The 17,894-nt window shown below is 33.3% G+C and overlaps 1 protein-coding gene across 7 annotated transcripts in view; it reads left to right on the top strand.

The window, feature by feature from the left end:
- Nucleotides 1-17,894, top strand: part of SCN3A (sodium voltage-gated channel alpha subunit 3) — a 113,505-nt gene that overhangs the window by 39,481 nt on the left and 56,130 nt on the right. For 5 of the 7 annotated variants that reach the window (XM_064484865.1, XM_031451569.2, XM_064484866.1 and 2 more), the window contains 7 exons: nucleotides 2,106-2,234; nucleotides 2,916-3,007; nucleotides 3,803-4,075; nucleotides 4,280-4,343; nucleotides 9,228-9,369; nucleotides 10,446-10,652; nucleotides 17,097-17,387. In XM_064484865.1, the coding sequence (XP_064340935.1) occupies nucleotides 2,106-2,234; nucleotides 2,916-3,007; nucleotides 3,803-4,075; nucleotides 4,280-4,343; nucleotides 9,228-9,369; nucleotides 10,446-10,652; nucleotides 17,097-17,387 (1,198 nt within the window). Of the gene's footprint in view, nucleotides 1-2,105; nucleotides 2,235-2,915; nucleotides 3,008-3,802; nucleotides 4,076-4,279; nucleotides 4,344-8,440; nucleotides 8,615-9,227; nucleotides 9,370-10,445; nucleotides 10,653-17,096; nucleotides 17,388-17,894 lie in introns of those variants that run through there. The other 2 variants (XM_064484868.1, XM_064484867.1) reach the window with 2 other exon arrangements.

Here is a 17,894-nt window from a genome sequence, read left to right as displayed (position 1 = left end):
ATTTGTACCTAAAATCTCAGCCAACAACCTCCCTGAAGTCTCAGACCCTGGGCTTTGTCCTTTCTCTCTTGAAACGGAGACCCTGGGGACATCTGAATGATGTCATCAAAATAAAACATTTGATTCAATATTTTAATACAGAGGGAAAGGTCTAAGCACAGTAGCCTTGGGCATGTTAAACTAGCCGCTGCTTGCACTAAAGAAGAAACTTCTCGTAAGTTTTTCATTAGTATTAAGGTCTTTTATTGTTAAGTATGTTCCATGAAAATGTATAGGAAAAGGTGCCCCTGATTATTTCAAAACATCAATATGCTGAGGAAAACTGGGCTTTAACTAACACAATTTCTGCATTATAACAACATTATTCCTCAGTTTGTCAGTCACATATGAGATTGTGACAAAGCAACATGCTTTTCAGGGAAACAGAAGGTATCTAGGTTATACAGGCTATTTACGTATGGTACAATACTATGATCAGGTATTTTGTTTCAGTGAAAAAGAAAATTTTATTACGTTCTTACTGCTATATTTTTTAAAGTAATGTCTAACAGGAGATAAGTTATTGTGACAAATACTTTTATTTCTATTTATTATAGATGTCTATGAGGATTTACAGAATCACTCTAAGCCATCATTTGTCAGTGTTTTAACACAATAAAGATTTTTTTGATAGTAAATTGAAAATGTTCCCTAGAAATCATTTTAGTAAAGAATCCAGTTCTTATGTTGAGGCAAGCCATTCAACAGAATTCTCAGTTGCCATTTATGATTTGGGGGTTACCAAATGGACATACCTATACAAAACTATTCTCTATTAATTGTTGTAAAAAGGAGGAGGTATATCAGGAAAACTAGACGTGAGGATTTCTATATACAGTTTCCTCTGATTTCTTTGTTCCCTCAAAAGAGAGAAATTTCTACAGGAAAAAAAAGCAAAAATAACTTTCCTTTTTTCACACATAAAATACAAGTAGGCTGGAAAATATAATGGATTTTAATGAAAGTAAATTAAATCTTTGCGGCTTGAGTGAAGTAAACTGAAGAACAAACTTAGACTGTACTTTTTAAAAGAATCCAATGTTGAAAAACAAATATTCTCACCGAACTATTTTTGGAAGAAACAGAAATAACTTATACTGTCAACACTGAAAGGAGAGAGGGCTAGAAATGCACTACCAAACAGCAAATGGAAGAGTCTTTCACCATTTTGGAGGCTGAAATTTGGATTTAAGCATGTTTAAACGATTTGGCCCAATTGCAGAGAGACAGTAATTGAGGCAAGGTTAGATTGAGGAATTTTGTTATCCAGGAGTTTTGGTAATTTTGGTAACGGTGTAAACACATAAACATAAAATATTAATGAACTGAAAGTTTTCTGGTGTGTGTATATATATATATATATATTTAGGGAGAGAAAGAGGAAGGGAGGAAGAGAGAGAGAAGCAGATTTATAACTCTGTTCCTGATTCTTAAGCATAAAAAGGGGAAGTATATTTTCTAGATTAGACATGTAAATATCCCTAAAAATAACTCTAATCATTAAGAAGTTTAAATGAAATATTTTATTATAAGTAAATTAATCCAGGAAATGTTATCTCTAGAGCTATACTGTCCAGTGAGGGAGCCAGTAGCCGCAAGTATGTGTTGAAACTTGAATTTAGCTAATCTTAACTGTTGAAATGACAACACTTCAGATATATTGGTTTAAATAAAACATAATATGCAAATTAAGTTTACTTATTTCTGCTTACTTTTTTATTTGGTTACTAGAAATTTGAAAACTACGTATGTAGCCTGTATTATATTTCAATCAAACAGTGTTGCTCTAGAAGATCAAGCCTGATGATTATAAAACACATGAAACTGTTATTCTAAAACCTAAATATTTAAACAAAATCAGATTCTTTGTGGAAAATATCTGTTCAATTTAACCCTTTACTCAAGCTCATAAGATTAATTAAACTAGTAGGCTTTTTATAAGCAGAAATGAGGAACAAGAGCTTCATGAACTAAAAACCACCAAAGGATAGGATTTGCTGTATTTGAAAACATATATTTTAACAGTTCAAATAAAACTGTTATTTTTGTTTGGATGCTTTTCCTAGGTACACATTCACTGGAATCTATACCTTTGAGTCACTCATAAAAATCTTGGCTAGAGGGTTTTGCTTAGAAGATTTTACATTTCTTCGTGATCCATGGAACTGGTTGGATTTCAGTGTCATTGTGATGGCGTGAGTATTTTTGAAAATATGTTAAGCTCAAAGGAATGAAAACAGTCGGTGCATAACCCAAGTAGTTGTGACATATTTTAAATGTAGTTTGCTTATTAGCCAAATTAACCATATGCCTTATATATTCTGAGGATACCTATTAGAATATATATTGCAAGGTAAATATATCTGGTAAATGAGCAATAACTGGAATTACTTTCATGTCATTCAGTCTTTCACTTCATCAAAATGAAGTTATTCATTGACTATAATTTAATACCACCAACTGTACTTTGATTAGTTTTGCAAACAAACTTGTTGATATTAGTGAAAATTTCATTGAAATAAAGAAACACAATTTTATTCCTTAAAGGCAGCTTTTAGCACATGATACCCTGAAGTCTATAGCAATTCCATAAAATTCAAACGGCTCTATATGTCAAACCAACCCACCTTTCATTCTTTATTTAGTATAAACTTTGCCAAAACTATCAGTAACTCTGATTTAATTCTACAGGTATGTAACAGAATTTGTAAGCCTAGGCAATGTTTCAGCCCTTCGAACTTTCAGAGTCTTAAGAGCTCTGAAAACTATTTCTGTAATTCCAGGTAAGAAAAAACTGGTGCAAGATGGTAGGCCCCTCTTATATATCAAACTTCTATTTTGTGTTATTGTGTTTGTGTGTGAACTCCCTATTACAGATATGTGACAGAGTTTGTGGACCTGGGCAATGTCTCAGCATTGAGAACATTCAGAGTTCTCCGAGCACTGAAAACAATTTCAGTCATTCCAGGTGAGAGCCAGGTTAAACACCGAGGCTGATTTTAGATATACTGTAATAACACTGAGGTTGAAATTACACTTGTAACATTAGCCTTGTTGCTTATTATTTTTGTTTGTCATCTTCAAGAATGCCAAATGAAATTACATGCTTTTTTATAAAGTCAGCCTTTGAGTTTAACAGAATTGCATGAGATGTCTATAAAAAATACTAGTTTTGCTCTCTTTCTCACCCACTTTTTTTGCGTTTATTATGTAGTGTATTCTCTTTTACATTCTAAAAAAGCTTTGCTAACATGGCTTTACTAACTGATTGAGATTTTACCATTTACTGCAGATCTATTTTGAAAATGGATCTCCTTTTATAAAGGAGAAAAGATTATTACTGAACAGCATATTAATGGCATGGGATTTTTATTATTTCAAGATTCTTTTCTCCTCTAAATCATTGCTACTTGGAGGCTAGTATAAAAAATGATTGGAGAGAAACAGTCTCATGAAACACAAAGTCTGAAGTGGAAAATAACTTCAGGTTTGTCTTTATGTGTTTATGGCAGCACATAAAACAATACATTAAAAAAACTTCCTGCTCAGATATATACGCTTTCATTTTGAAACTCCAGAAGTACACTGTTCATAAATAAAATCTGCTCTTCATCCCATTTCCCAAACCATCTGGCTGTCCATAAAGCTTTGGAGTCTAAACAGTCAAGCAGTTGTTTGCGGGGAAAGAATGTGTGTGACTATTAAGAAGACACTGTGGCTTAGGGCACTCTTCCTCAGCTGACCTATCATTCTCTCTCCTCAGGTTTGAAGACCATCGTGGGTGCCCTGATCCAGTCTGTGAAGAAGCTTTCTGACGTCATGATTTTGACTGTGTTCTGTCTGAGCGTGTTTGCTCTAATTGGTCTGCAGCTGTTCATGGGCAACCTGCGGAATAAATGCTTGCAATGGCCCCCAAGCGATTCTGCTTTTGAAACCAACACCACCTCCTTCTTTAATGGCACAGTGAATACAAATGGGACATTTGTTAATGTAACAATGAGCACGTTTAACTGGAAGGATTACATTGAAGATGACAGTAAGAAATACTACTCCATGGTTAATCTTAGTGTTGCTGAAAGAGTTTTCAACTAAATAGTTGAGGCTGTGGGCCTGAAGCCATCTTTATAAATTACTTTATTGGTGTCCACTTTGGAAATAACTGAGATAGCCAAATTCTCATTTATTCCTAATGTCAATAGGATTGATACAAAATGAAATAATGTATTCTTTATATTAACAGGTCACTTTTATGTTTTGGATGGACAAAAAGACCCTTTACTCTGTGGAAATGGCTCAGATGCAGGGTAAGGAACACTTTTTTTAAAGATGTAGAACACTTTGGGAAAAAAAGCAAATAGAAAAAATATACATGGGTAGCCTTACATGTATATAATAGAGTGGTGCAGCCTACTTAGGAAGTACCTTCTCTGTCTTATTGGATTGGTATCAGCTCTAACTCACAGCCATTAAAATTATCCCTTTGGGTCAAGACCTTTTCTCCAGAATTTCAGTTAAAAATGTACCTGAATTATCGCTCCAAGTGTGAAGACTCAGAGTCTGTCTTATCTATAAACCCATCAGAGCCATTTAAGAATTACAGGGAAGGAAACATAAGATGGACACATTTTGATTGGTGTGAGGATATGTTGATGGGATGAGTTTTGCTGTGGCTGGAAAAGATCTAGACTGTAACATGGTTTTCAGGGTGCAAACCCAGTTGGGAAACTACTTTGAGAGACTTAGGTATTCTTGAAATAGCATAAAACCCTATGTGCAAGGAAGCCACGTGGCAGATGAATGTCAAAGGCATGTGCAAGTCTGAGTCTGCATATTTTGAAGTTCTTTTTTGTCACATTCTACAATAAGAGATGCTGTAATATCTTAGTCATTCTGCTGGTCTCTCATACTTAACATATTTTGCCAAGAGTACTGTAAATTAATTTTAAGTCAGGGTAGAGACTGAATTTTTTAGAAGCCAAGGGATAGCAATAGTAACTGACTCTCAGATCACAAAACTTACGCAGAACATATTTTGAGTCATCCTAGAAAATGGGAAACTAATGTGACCATAAAGATCGAAGAGACCACAAGATCTTATTGAAACCATACACCAGACACACAGTTGGAATTTTTTTTTTCCTGATAATTTTCCCAAACTTTGTTAGGAGAGTGTAGTGAATAAGAGTATAGGTTCTATGGTTCATATATACCTGGGTTCAAATCCTAACTCCACCATTTACAAACTTTTTTACATTGGAGAAGTGTCCAAAGCTCTCTGCATTTGAGTTTATTTCTAAAACGAGGAGAGTAATATTGTCTCTCCCATGGGGTTGTTATGGTGATTAATTACTTAATCCATATAAAGCACTTGTACTAGTACCTGGTCGATCATAAACATTTATTGCATGTTAGCTATTGTTTTTAATATTATGGTTAATTTAAAAGCCTAGATAAAATTTTGGATAAGATTGGTTAATAAATACTTTATCCCTATTAAACCACAATAATCATTTCCCTTTATTGAGTACCTATTATGGGTCAGGTAATTTACATAATAAAACTGACAGTCCCTCTATTGTTAAATGTCAAATAAATTCTAAAGAAATCTACACAATTTCAAGACTTCCTATAAGGCTACAGTAATCAAGACAGTATGATATTAGAAAAAAGAAGAGATTTACAGATCAATGAAACAGAACAGAGAGCCAAAAAAATAGACCACACAAATGTAGTCAACTAATTTTTGGCAAAGGAGAAAATGCAATTCAATAGAGATAGGAAAGTTTTTTCAACAAATGGTGTTAAAACAATTGGAGATCCATTATGCAAAGAAATGAACCTAGAGTCAGCTTCACACCTTACACAAAAATTAACTCAAAACCAATCCTAGACCTAAATGTAAAATGCAAAACTATAAGATTTTTTTAAGAAAACACAAAATAAAAGCTACATGACTTTGGATTTTGTGATGAGTTTTTAAATGTAACCCCAATAGCACAATCCATAAACAAAACAATTAATAAATTGGACATTTTTAAATTAAAAGCTTCTGCTCTGCAAAGACACTTTAAAGGGAGTAAAGACAAGCCATAGAATGGGGGAAAAAAAACTGCAAAACACATATCTAATAAAGGACTTGTATCCAAAATACACAAAGCACCCTTAAAACTCAACAAAAAGAAAATGAATAACTCAATTTAAAAATGGACAAAAATCTGAACAGACACCTTACAAAAGAATATACACAGATGGCTAATATGGATATATATATAAAGATGCTCAACATCATTTTTCATTAGGGAGTTGAAAAGTAAAACAACAATGAATTACTATCATATACCTATTAGAATGACTAAAATTAAAAAAAATCTGACAATACCAACTGCTAGTGAAGATGCAGAACAACAGGAATTCTCATTCACTGCTAGTTGGAATGTAAAAATAGTACAGCCACTTTAAAAGACAATTTGTCAGTTTCTTACAAAATAAACACAGCATTACCATACAATTCAGCAACTGCCCTACTATTTAGCCAATTATTATGAAAATTTATATCCACACAAAAACATTATCTGAGTATTTGTTTATAGCAGCTGTATTCAGATTCACAAGAAACTGGAAGCAATCAAGATGTCCAAGAGGTGAATAGATAAACAAACTGTGGTATACTCATACAATGAAATATTACTGAATAATAGAAAGAAATGAGCTATCAAGCTATAAAAACATTGATGAACATTAAATGCACATTAATAAGTGAAAAAAGCCAATCTGAAAAAGCTACATTCTGTATAACTCCAATTACATGACATTCTGAATAAGACAAACAGAGATGATAAAAACATCAGTGTTTTCCAGGAGTTCAGGGTAGGGGCTTGACTGGGTGATGCACAGGGGATTTTTTTTTTAGGGTGGAGAAACTATTCTGTATGATTCTGAAATGGTGAACGTTAAGCATTTGTCAAATTCAAAGAACTTTACAGCACGAAGGCTTAACAGTATATGTGAAATTTTTTAAAATCGTGTTTAAAAATGTTTTAAATCATGTCAGGTTAGAGGATCCCAGGTTGAAATACAGAATGTGACAAAGGTATCTAAATATATTTTATATGTATAAAATAACCACACTGAAGGAGGAGAATAGACGCTAATCTAAGAAATTTTGGAAATGAGTGGAGTCTGAAAGACTAAAGTGAAAAGGAAATCTATTTGATAAAGTTGTTTCCCATGATAGTGTGGATTAACAATCCTGAAACAACTATGCATTTATACTTGTCCTGAACAATTAAGTATTTATATAGCAGATGACAGAAGCCAGGTTTCTCACTTTGGAGTGAGGGGTTACAGAGAAGCAAAGCGAAGAGTCTGGAATGATCCTGTAGTAATGAAATAAAGTTGGAGAAATGAGTATGAGCTCATGTTTAGCTTAATCTAGGCACAGATGGCTACATATAGAAATATATATACAGTATTAGAAACCCAGATCTGGGTGCTGCATTTATTGCCAAGGCAGTGACATTGCTTCTAGGCCCTCAGCTGACAAAGTGAGGAGATACATATGTAGACACAAATACATACACACATTTATCATGATTTCTAATACGATTCTTCAATAAAAGAGCTAGGGCTCCTTGGAGAAATGGCTGATTCTAGGACTGGGACAGGAAATATACAAGATATAAAGTAGCTTTTAAAAAAGGAGGAGTGTAGCTCAGTGGTAGAGTGCAAGCTTAGCATGCACGAGGTCCTAGGTTCAATCCCCAGTACCTCCATTAAAAAAGAAAGAAAGAAAAAGTTGAGCCTGGAGCATCTTTTAGTGCCAGAAGGTAAGAAAGTGCTGAAAACAAACAGAACACACACCACTATGGGTCATGTCAAAGAGATACAGGCGTCAACTGAAAAATGTCCAATGGCCAAAACTGGAACAATTTGAACAAAAAATTACAATCATTATATTATAAACATAATATAATTGTATTATAATTCAAAGTAAAAAATGAATATCCATGAGTACACTTATATAAATAACTTATTGAATCTATATATATATTTATTTATATGAGAGATAATAGTCATTTATTTAAATGAGAGATAATAGTTAAATCTCATGCAGAAGAATTCTGAATAATTTATGTTCATACTCTACTCTTAAGGAGGTGGGTCATAACTCCTGGCTCCTTATGTGTAGACTGCACATAGTGACTTTATTGCAAAGAGTGCAGTATGGAAAAAGAAGGAAAAAAAGAATAAATTTACAGTGGAGAAACCTGACAAACACTATCTCAAATCAGGTGATGAAAGTTAGCATCAACAGTGATAAGAACTATTGATAGCATGTACCCTTGATGATGTAAGGATAACAATACTTTATGTCTGTGCTCTTCCTCCCCCAAATCCGTAACCTCAATATCTAATAATGAGAAAAACATCAAACAAATCTCAGTTGAAGAACATTCTTCAAAATACCTGACAATTACTTCACAAAACTGTCAAGGTAGTCAAAAACAAGGAAAAGTCTGATAAACTGTCACAGTCAAGAGGAGCCTAAAGAGACAAGATGACTAAATGTAATGAGGTATCCTGGTGGGATCTTGGGACATAAAAAAAGTTATTAGGGAAAAACTGGGGAAATTTGAATAAAATTATGGACTTTGGTTAATAATAATGCAGCAATATTGATTGAAATGTACCATACCAACATAAGATGTTAATAATATGGGAAATTGGGCATGGTATATATGGGAAGTCTCTGTCCTCTCTTTGAGATTTTTCTGCAAATCTAAAATTGTTCTAAAATATAAGTTTTATTTTAGAAAATTCTATAGAAGTGGCTAATTAAGTTTTGGCTGTTTTCTGGCTTTTCATTTTTAATCATTGATTCTTGCCACTTTGAAAAGAGAGGGATATTGATGGTGTCAGAGGCAAAAGTGTGTGGTTGCTGCCTCTCTGCCATTCTAAATGTCTATATATATGACTCCTTCATACCTTAAGTTTTTTATTGGTTTTCCTAATAAATTTCATCTGATAACAGCTTCACTGTGAGCAATTATTCAAAGTGCTCTGGAAATGAAGGCAAGAAAATTCATCACAGACAGCAACTCTGGGTTTTGACAATTTCAATAAATCCACATGGATTGAAATAGCTATAGTTGCTATGCTGACCCCAGCTCCATTTTTCTCTCTTACAGCCAGTGTCCAGAAGGATACATCTGTGTGAAGGCTGGTCGAAACCCCAACTATGGCTATACAAGCTTTGATACTTTTAGCTGGGCTTTCTTGTCTCTATTTCGACTCATGACTCAAGACTACTGGGAGAACCTTTACCAGCTGGTAAGTGTCTTAGTCCCTTTGGGCTGCTATAGCAAAATGCCACACATTAGGCAGTTTATAAATAACAGAAATATATTGCTTACAGTTCTGGAGGCTGGGAAGTCAAGACACCAGCATGACTACATTCTGAGAAGAACCTTCTTCCTGGTTCATAAGCTGACATCTTCTTGCTGTGTCATCACCTGGAGGAGAAGGGGCCAGGGTTCTCTCTGGAGGCTCTTTTTATTAGGCACTAAACCCATTCATGAGGGCTCCACTCTCATGACCTAAGCACCTCCCAGAGGCCACTTCTAATACTATCACATTGGGCATTAGGATTTCAACATATGAATTTTGGTGGGACACAAGTATTCAAAGTACAGCAGTAAGGTTCAAAGTAACATGCACAAAATAGCATGAATATATATTAAATAACAAGTATGGATATTTGTTTATAACACCCTAGAATACAGAGAAGGGTCCAGCATAAAGGAAATCTGCCTAGGATCTCAACTGTTCAGTCAGTACACATATATTAAGAGTCTTTGGTAAAAGCATTCTGCTAGGGGATATGGAGGATGCAAAGAAAGTCCATGACTTTGAACATATAATATAAGCTGTGGATATAACAAAAGCATGTGAAAAGATTTTAAAACTCAATTATACAAAAATTTCAAATTAAACCTAAGGTTAACTGGAGCTAGAAGAGGAGAGAAGAAAGATGTTATCACTAGATGATGTGTAGAGACGATATGGAGAGTAGGAACTCCACTGAAAGGAATTAAAGATCATGTTCTTACTTGAAATATTGCCCAAGAGACTCTAAGAAAAGCATTTTAGTGTGCTCAAATATATATCCAATGTATTATAATTTGAAATGTGTGTACTTATATCAAATGACACTACAGTGAAGCCTCAAATAACTTAATTATTATTTGTTTTATGTCTTTGTGTGTGTGCATTTTAACACCAAAAAAAAAAAAACCTTTGTCAAAATACATTGCATGCTAAAAAGCATTTGTCTTCTGACTATCTAATGATGATGATAATCAGATCTTTATTTGGAGACATTTAATAAAATAGTTTTTTTTTCCTAGACGTTACGTGCTGCTGGAAAAACATATATGATATTTTTTGTCTTGGTGATTTTCTTGGGCTCTTTTTATCTGGTGAATTTGATTCTGGCTGTGGTGGCCATGGCCTATGAGGAACAGAATCAGGCCACCTTAGAAGAGGCCGAACAGAAAGAGGCTGAATTTCAGCAAATGCTCGAACAGATTAAAAAGCAACAGGAAGAAGCTCAGGTACTAAGTGATAAACAAGAAAAATTTATTATTATTATTATTATTATTATTATTATTATTATTATTATTATTATTATTATATGATTACTATTAGTTAGTTTTAAGTAGGAATATTGTTGTACCATAGAGATCTAATTGGAACTGGCTTTTTGTTTGGTGTACAGGCATTGCCATCAGAAAAGAGAAAACTATTCAAACCTAAAATTGTGTCTTAAGCTGGAGTCAAAGTAACTTTTTAGACACTATATATAAGGAAATTAACTCAAGGTAGAAAACATATTCAGACTAAGGTTAACTATGCAATTGTTTCACGAAATCTTGGGAGAATCTGATTTTCAGTTAATGTAAAAATGATACATAACTGCTATTTCCAACTATTCCTGTTTCACTCCTAATTATAACATTTGAAGTTTTATTCTGTAGTTGATTGATCTCAAATGTAAACAAGAAAACTTTATGAATACCTACTCTTAACCATCCTTTGGGGTTTCTATAGCACAATAGGATATCAGGATATCAGGAAGGCATCTGCTATTAGATTCTGACTTTAAATTCTCGTTAATATTAAAGGCTGCTTGGGGTAGGGGCACAGTGAACGGGTCTTGAAGAGAAGAAAGAGAACAGTATTTGATTAAAAGGAAAAAAAAAACATAAGTTTGAAGGTGAAAGTCATGGGGAGACAAAGTGAAACCCGATTCATGTCAGTGAGAGTTATAGTTGCTCTATGTCTTCGCCAACATTTGGTATGGTCAGTCTTATTTGCGATTCTACTAAGCATCTCATTGCTGTCTTACTTTGCATTTTCTTAATGACTAATGAAGCTGAGCATCTCTTCATATTATTATTTTCTATCTGTATGGCTTCTGTTGTAAAGTAGATGTTCAGATATTTTGCCCATTTTTTTAGCTGAGTTGTTTTGTTTTCTTATTAATGTGTTTTGAGTATTTTTTATATATAAAGGAAATAAGTCCTTTGGTCCTTTATGTTATGCTTGGCAAATATTTTCTCCTGGTCTGCAACTTGTCTTTTCATCCTCCTTACTGGTTTTTTTTTTTAAAGTAAAAGTTTTTAATTTTGATGAAATAAAGTTTTTTAAGTTTTATTGTATGTTTGATCATGCTTTTGGTATTGCATCTAAGAAATTTTTGCCAAATCAACATCACAAATATTTTCTCCTAATTTTCCATCTGGAAGTTTTACAGCTTTATTTAGGTCAATGACCCATTTTAAGTTAATTTTTGCATAAGGTGGTATGATTTATGTGTTGAGGTTTTTTGCATATAGATATCTAATTATTCCAGCGCCATTTGTTGAACAAAACATCTTTTTTCCACTAAATAGCCTCTGAACCTTTGTCAAAATCAATTGTTCATATGTGAGTGAGTCTATTTCTGGATTCTATTCTATTCAGTTGATTGATTGGTTTCTTTTTAGACCAATATCACAATCTCTTAAATCACTGTAGCTGTTCAGTAAATCTTGAAATCTAGTAGCTCTCCAACTTTGTTTTTCTTTTTTAAGGCTGTTTTGACTATTCTAGGTCAAATATATATTAAAAATGTATAGCTTCATATGAGTGTTAGAATCAGTTTGTCAATTTTAGTTTGGATAGTTTCTGTTGCTCTGTCTTCAAGTTTATCATCGTTTCTTCTGCCATTAATCCCCAGTGTAATTTTCATCTCAGACAGAATAGTTTTCATCTCTAAATGCTTGATCTGAATCTTTTTTTATCTCCCACATAGCTAACATTTTGAACATACACAATACAGTTATAATAACTGTTTAAAATCCTGAAGTCCTTGTCTGCTGATTCTAACATCTGTGTCAGATTTTGGTCAATTTTAATAATTTTTTCTTCATTATTGGTCATATATTCCTGAATTTTTTGCATTTCTGACAAACTGTAGTTAAATTCTAGACACTTGTAACTTTAGCTTTCGGGGTGCTGGATATTTTGTATTTCTATAAAAATTCTTGATCCTTGTTAGGAAACATAGTTTCATTACTCATAAACAGTTTGATCCTTTTCCATCTTTAAACCTTTGAAGATTTGATAGGTAGAACCAGAGCAGCCTTTAGTCTAAGGCTAATTATTCCCTGCTACTGAGTGAAGATCCTTCTGAAAACTCTATCCAATGACCCATTCGTATAATGTCTTCAAAACCACTGTTACATGTATTTAGTCTGTTTTACTGGTTGTTTCAGGAGGAAAATCAAATCTGATCCATTACTATGTCCTGACCGGAAGCAGAAGTCCAAATAACTCTTGTGCATGGTGATTTTCTTTTCAGATGGATGTTTCCAAATATTTGAAGCATTATTTGAATGACAGTATATCCTTGGAATTTGTAGGTTGAAAATTTAAGTTTTTAATAAATCTGAGTTTGAAGATGCAAAACATATAGCATTAGATCCTTTCTGTTGAGGCTTTTTTGTGTGTGTGAGATGGATTTGACAACGAATTCCTTAGCTGGTTACCCAGCCCAACCATATACTTAACATTTGCTGAACATGCTGGTTCTGCTATTTTCATCTTACCATTGGGTACAGAGCAGTATCATGGTTATAGTTTATTGATTTTATAAGAAAAGCTATAAACAAATTTGGTGATACTTGAAAATTTCATAATGTATACTTCATGCTTGCCAGAAATTTCTACTGTATTTCAAGTATTTGAGTTTATCCCAGATCACTACAAATAAAATACATTTATAAGATAATGAGATAAGATAGCTATTTACAGGGCAAAGAATTTCTTCATTTCAAAGCTTAAAATAAATGTTATAGGAAATAATATATACATAAATATAGATAGTGTATAGTTGTATTTTAAAGAATTGGATTATTCTTTTATCATTGATTAAAAACAGAGAAAGCAATGTGCTTGAAAATACTAAGCAGACACACAGTATAAGAGTAAGAATGTATTCTGAAATCCAGCCACTTTAGGGTAAAATATGGCATCAGTTAAAAGAGTATGTTTTAAATGTAGCAGTATAAGTGCACTATGTCTAACAGAAGTTTAAAGAACCTAGTTATCTATATCCTAATTAGGTCAGCTAAAAAAATGTCAATTCTTTTCATTAAAAAGTCAGTTATTAGATTCCAGTGATCAAATCATGATTTGACTCAGCTTTAGCTTCATACCTACAAAAATTTAAACTGATACCAGGGTAACTTATCCCAGTGTTTTAATATTGACTGGGATGGCACAGAACTAAGCTAGCTATTTTAACTCCTTATTGACAATGCAGGTAACAATGGCCAGTAAATAGCCAATGTTGAAGGCGAGGAGGGAGCTGAAGGCAAAGAGAGAGGGAGACTTAGTCCACCCATAAGATCATTGGTGCTCCTGTAATGTGAGTCTTCCTAACCACCTGTGACTCTTCAAAAGCTCTATCTAGCTAATGACTTCATGAAGCCCCGCATCATTTCCATTTTTATTGAATATCTGCTGAGGGACCCTCTAGTGCTAGTCATTATTCAGACATGAAAAAAATGTCATATTCAAGCTCTTTTGACTCACAAACCAAGTGCAACTTTAAAAGATGGAGAAAGAAAACAACAAAGAAAGTTTTGTCCTATATCATCATAACTGTGTTTGGCATTTAATCTGTGATCTTTAAATGTCTAATAGTGTCCAGCATAGCATATTCCATAGCAGTGTATATTGGTCTGATAGGAAAAATTTAGGAGTAAGCTTTGGAACAAAATTAGAAATAGTGGCATTCAAGAGATCCAATATAATTAGGGGTAGAATTGTAATAAGTATAGTTAATGTCTTGTGATTTTAAAATGGGATTTTAAAACTGGATTTTATGTTTACAATGAAGTATAATCACACAGTCATGTGGTTTTATTTTTTTAAGGACACACAGAGACAGTAAGTTATAGAGCCTATTTTAAATCACACAAATGTTACAAGAAAAAGAAGATGTTATTCCCTGTGGAAATATTAAGTACATATTTGTTATCTGTTACAAGAGAAATACAGCAAGCCTGTTGTGAAAGTAACAGTATTAGTCTAAGCAAGCAGGACGTTGTCCACGTCACAGTGCTGGGTATAAACAGGTACACAGACATGGGAGGTGACAGGAAACATCTGCCTTTGAGAGAACTGGCAAATCCCTGGAAGTGGAACAAATGACAGATTTGAGCTGACGAGTGACACAGAAAATGTGTTGTGTCGGGAGGTTACCGTTGTTGCTTTAGAAATCTGTTTTGGCTTTGAGTTATTCAAACTGTTACCCAGAATAAGTAGGGAAATCATGTCTTATGCAAAACAAATTCCGGAAGTGATTTAAATGAACATGAGTTTCAGAATTATGGCAAGGGAATATTACTACCACTTCCACTTCCTTTGTTTCTAACGACAAATAAGTCAATAAATGATTAGCACTGTGTGTTGTATTTCTGCCTATACAAAGTGGAAAGGAGGATTAAGAACTTTATTTGGATAAAAAAGAATATATGTATACATTCACTCTTTCAAGGAGTGGTGTATATTATGTATATCCTACTTATCAAGCACTATGCAACTATATTTAACTTGGTGCAAATTAGTATTTCATTTATTTACCTTATTTACACATAATATTATTAAACTTATTCATATTTATAAAGGGCCCTTAATATTTCTCATCTTTCATTATTGATGATATTAAAAGTGATGATAAAAGTGATGATCCAGAATTCAATTTAAAAATTGGGTTATCTGATTATATGTAATTCTATAAATATCTAATTTCTGAATTAATGTTTCATTTAAATGTTGAGCATTGTCTTTTATCAAGTCTTAGATCTGGTTTTCCATAGTATTCAATATAAACAAATATTTGTGTTATATTTTATGTGTTGCTTAGCACAACACGTATACTTAGTACTATATGTAATACTATGGTTCCCATCCCTGGGGTCATTTTAATCCCAGAGAATTTGTATCATAGCACCTTTAGTTTTAAACCTTTTTTAAAAAAAATTAGTTGAGATGAGATTCAGAAGTGGAAGCTACTTAGGAGGGTTTGCTTCTCCTCAAGAAGGAGGAAACATAAAGTACAACATGTTGTCAAAGCATTAAATATAGGTTTTATCTTCTTTCCTAAAATATGTTTCTATTATACAGACCATTCTGACACATAGTTTAATGAGATCTTGAAAAGTCAAGCCCAAGCATGTCTTGATCTTCCCCCACTCCTGCCACAGTGTCTGAGACAACTGACAGCCTGATGGCCTCTTTTCACCTTTATTCACAAAACATTTACGAAGCCTTTTTTATGTCAAGTGACATACTAGGCAATGTACACACAGATACACATACACACACAAATGACAAAATTCCTATCTAGCTTATAGTCTAGTAGAGAAGATAAAATAAAATGGTAGCTAAATTTGAGTTGTTTGTATTTAGTAATCATGTATGTAAAGAGTTGAACCAATATCCTCATAATTTAATCATTTCTACTTCCATTATTATGTTTATAAACAGGAATATACTTAGTGAGAACTCAGCTTTGAGTTTCATATCTTCTCCAGTAATGGTAGATCATTTCCAGTCTAAAAATACTATTCATATAAATGAAAATACAAAACATCTGGCATGCCATGTTTCACCTCAGAGCTTCTGTGTTTCTTCAGTAGGTACAGAAATTCAAAATGCTTAAGTGTACTTAGTGCTGAAAAATGGAAAGAAAATATTTGAAGAAGTACTCATAATCCCTTGAATGATTATTTCATGCACTTATTAATATGTTAATAATTTGTTGTTATTTATAATAATAAATACTATATAAACATTTAAAAATTTCAAACTAAAAGTATTATGTACAAATTAATCATGTTAGTCTCTGGGATTAATATGATCCCAGGAATGGGAACTATAGTACTGAGTATGATTCAAATGAAGGGTAGGGTAAACTAGCCAATACATTCCCACTATCTCCATCTAGAGGTAAAATAGTAGACACTTTAAATGCTTTGAGTTCCCTCAAAAAAGAAAAGAAAAATTCTTTTGCCCTAGATTTAGAAGGAAAAAATACCACTTAGTTGTCACAATTACAAGTGGGAGGAACAAACCTATGGATGGAATTGGAATAGTAATCAGACCAGCAACCACCACTAAGAGAACATTTGCTTTTAAATTGTAGAAGATATTTTTAAGAGAGTAACTGTTCCTTGAAATGAAGCTAATCTCAACAGTTTTTAAAACAGATTCCTCAGAAGATGTGCCAAACCAGAATTTTCTAGTCTTAATGCATAAACTAACACTTTGCTTTATACTGTTTAAAGTTGGTCATTATTAAGTAAACTCTCTTGTAGTAAAACACAACAAAATGACCAGAAGACATTTTCACATATAGTTAATAGTCTCAAATGGCAACATGTGTACCAGAGCCAACTGTTTTGAAAGTTCTGTGTCCTAAATAGTGCCTGGTTTTGTTTGAACAGGCAGTTGCAGCAGCATCAGCTGCTTCAAGAGATTTCAGTGGAATAGGTGGGTTAGGAGAGCTGTTGGAAAGTTCTTCAGAAGCATCCAAATTAAGCTCCAAGAGTGCTAAAGAATGGAGGAACCGAAGAAAGAAAAGAAGACAGAGGGAGCATCTAGAAGGAAACAACAAAGGACAGGGAAACAGGTTCCCCAAATCTGAATCTGAGGACAGTGTCAAAAGAAGCAGCTTCCTTTTCTCTATGGATGGAAACCGACTGACTAGTGACAAGAAATTCTACTCCCCTCATCAGGTATGGTTTTTCTACTAATTGCTTCAGTTTTTCATTGCTATATTTTGGTATATTTCTGTAATATCTGATTTAAATGAGGGACAGGGAACCAACTTTTAATATGGTTATTTAAATTCATATCATAAATTATCTTTAAAAGGAACTTTTATTAAATCATTACTAACCTTTACTTTAAAGTAATCAGCTTTAAACATTGCACTAGTTTGAGACAACCTTTCTTAATCTGCTTTTTTGGGGGGTGGGGGAGTGGGGTAAAACCTATCAAACTTTTCTCTTCAGTGAGACGTTTTATAATCTCTTATTTACCGTTTCTATTTTGAGACCTCAAATGAACTTACTTTCTTTGCATATAGGTTTCTGCCTTTATTATCTGAGGTTGTGACTGCAAGAATTTTGAAAAGAAATGTCTTTGAATTTTTCTTTTATCTTTTGATATGAGAACTGTACTGTCATGAGTTTCCATTATACTGATATGCTGTCATGCCATGATACATTAGAATGAAATTA

The sequence above is a fragment of the Camelus dromedarius genome, chromosome 4, assembly GCF_036321535.1.
Source record: "Camelus dromedarius isolate mCamDro1 chromosome 4, mCamDro1.pat, whole genome shotgun sequence".
In the NCBI taxonomy this organism is placed as follows: Eukaryota; Metazoa; Chordata; class Mammalia; order Artiodactyla; family Camelidae; genus Camelus; species Camelus dromedarius.
Note: the sequence above shows the minus strand (reverse complement) of the source record. Positions and strands in the feature narration are given on the sequence as shown.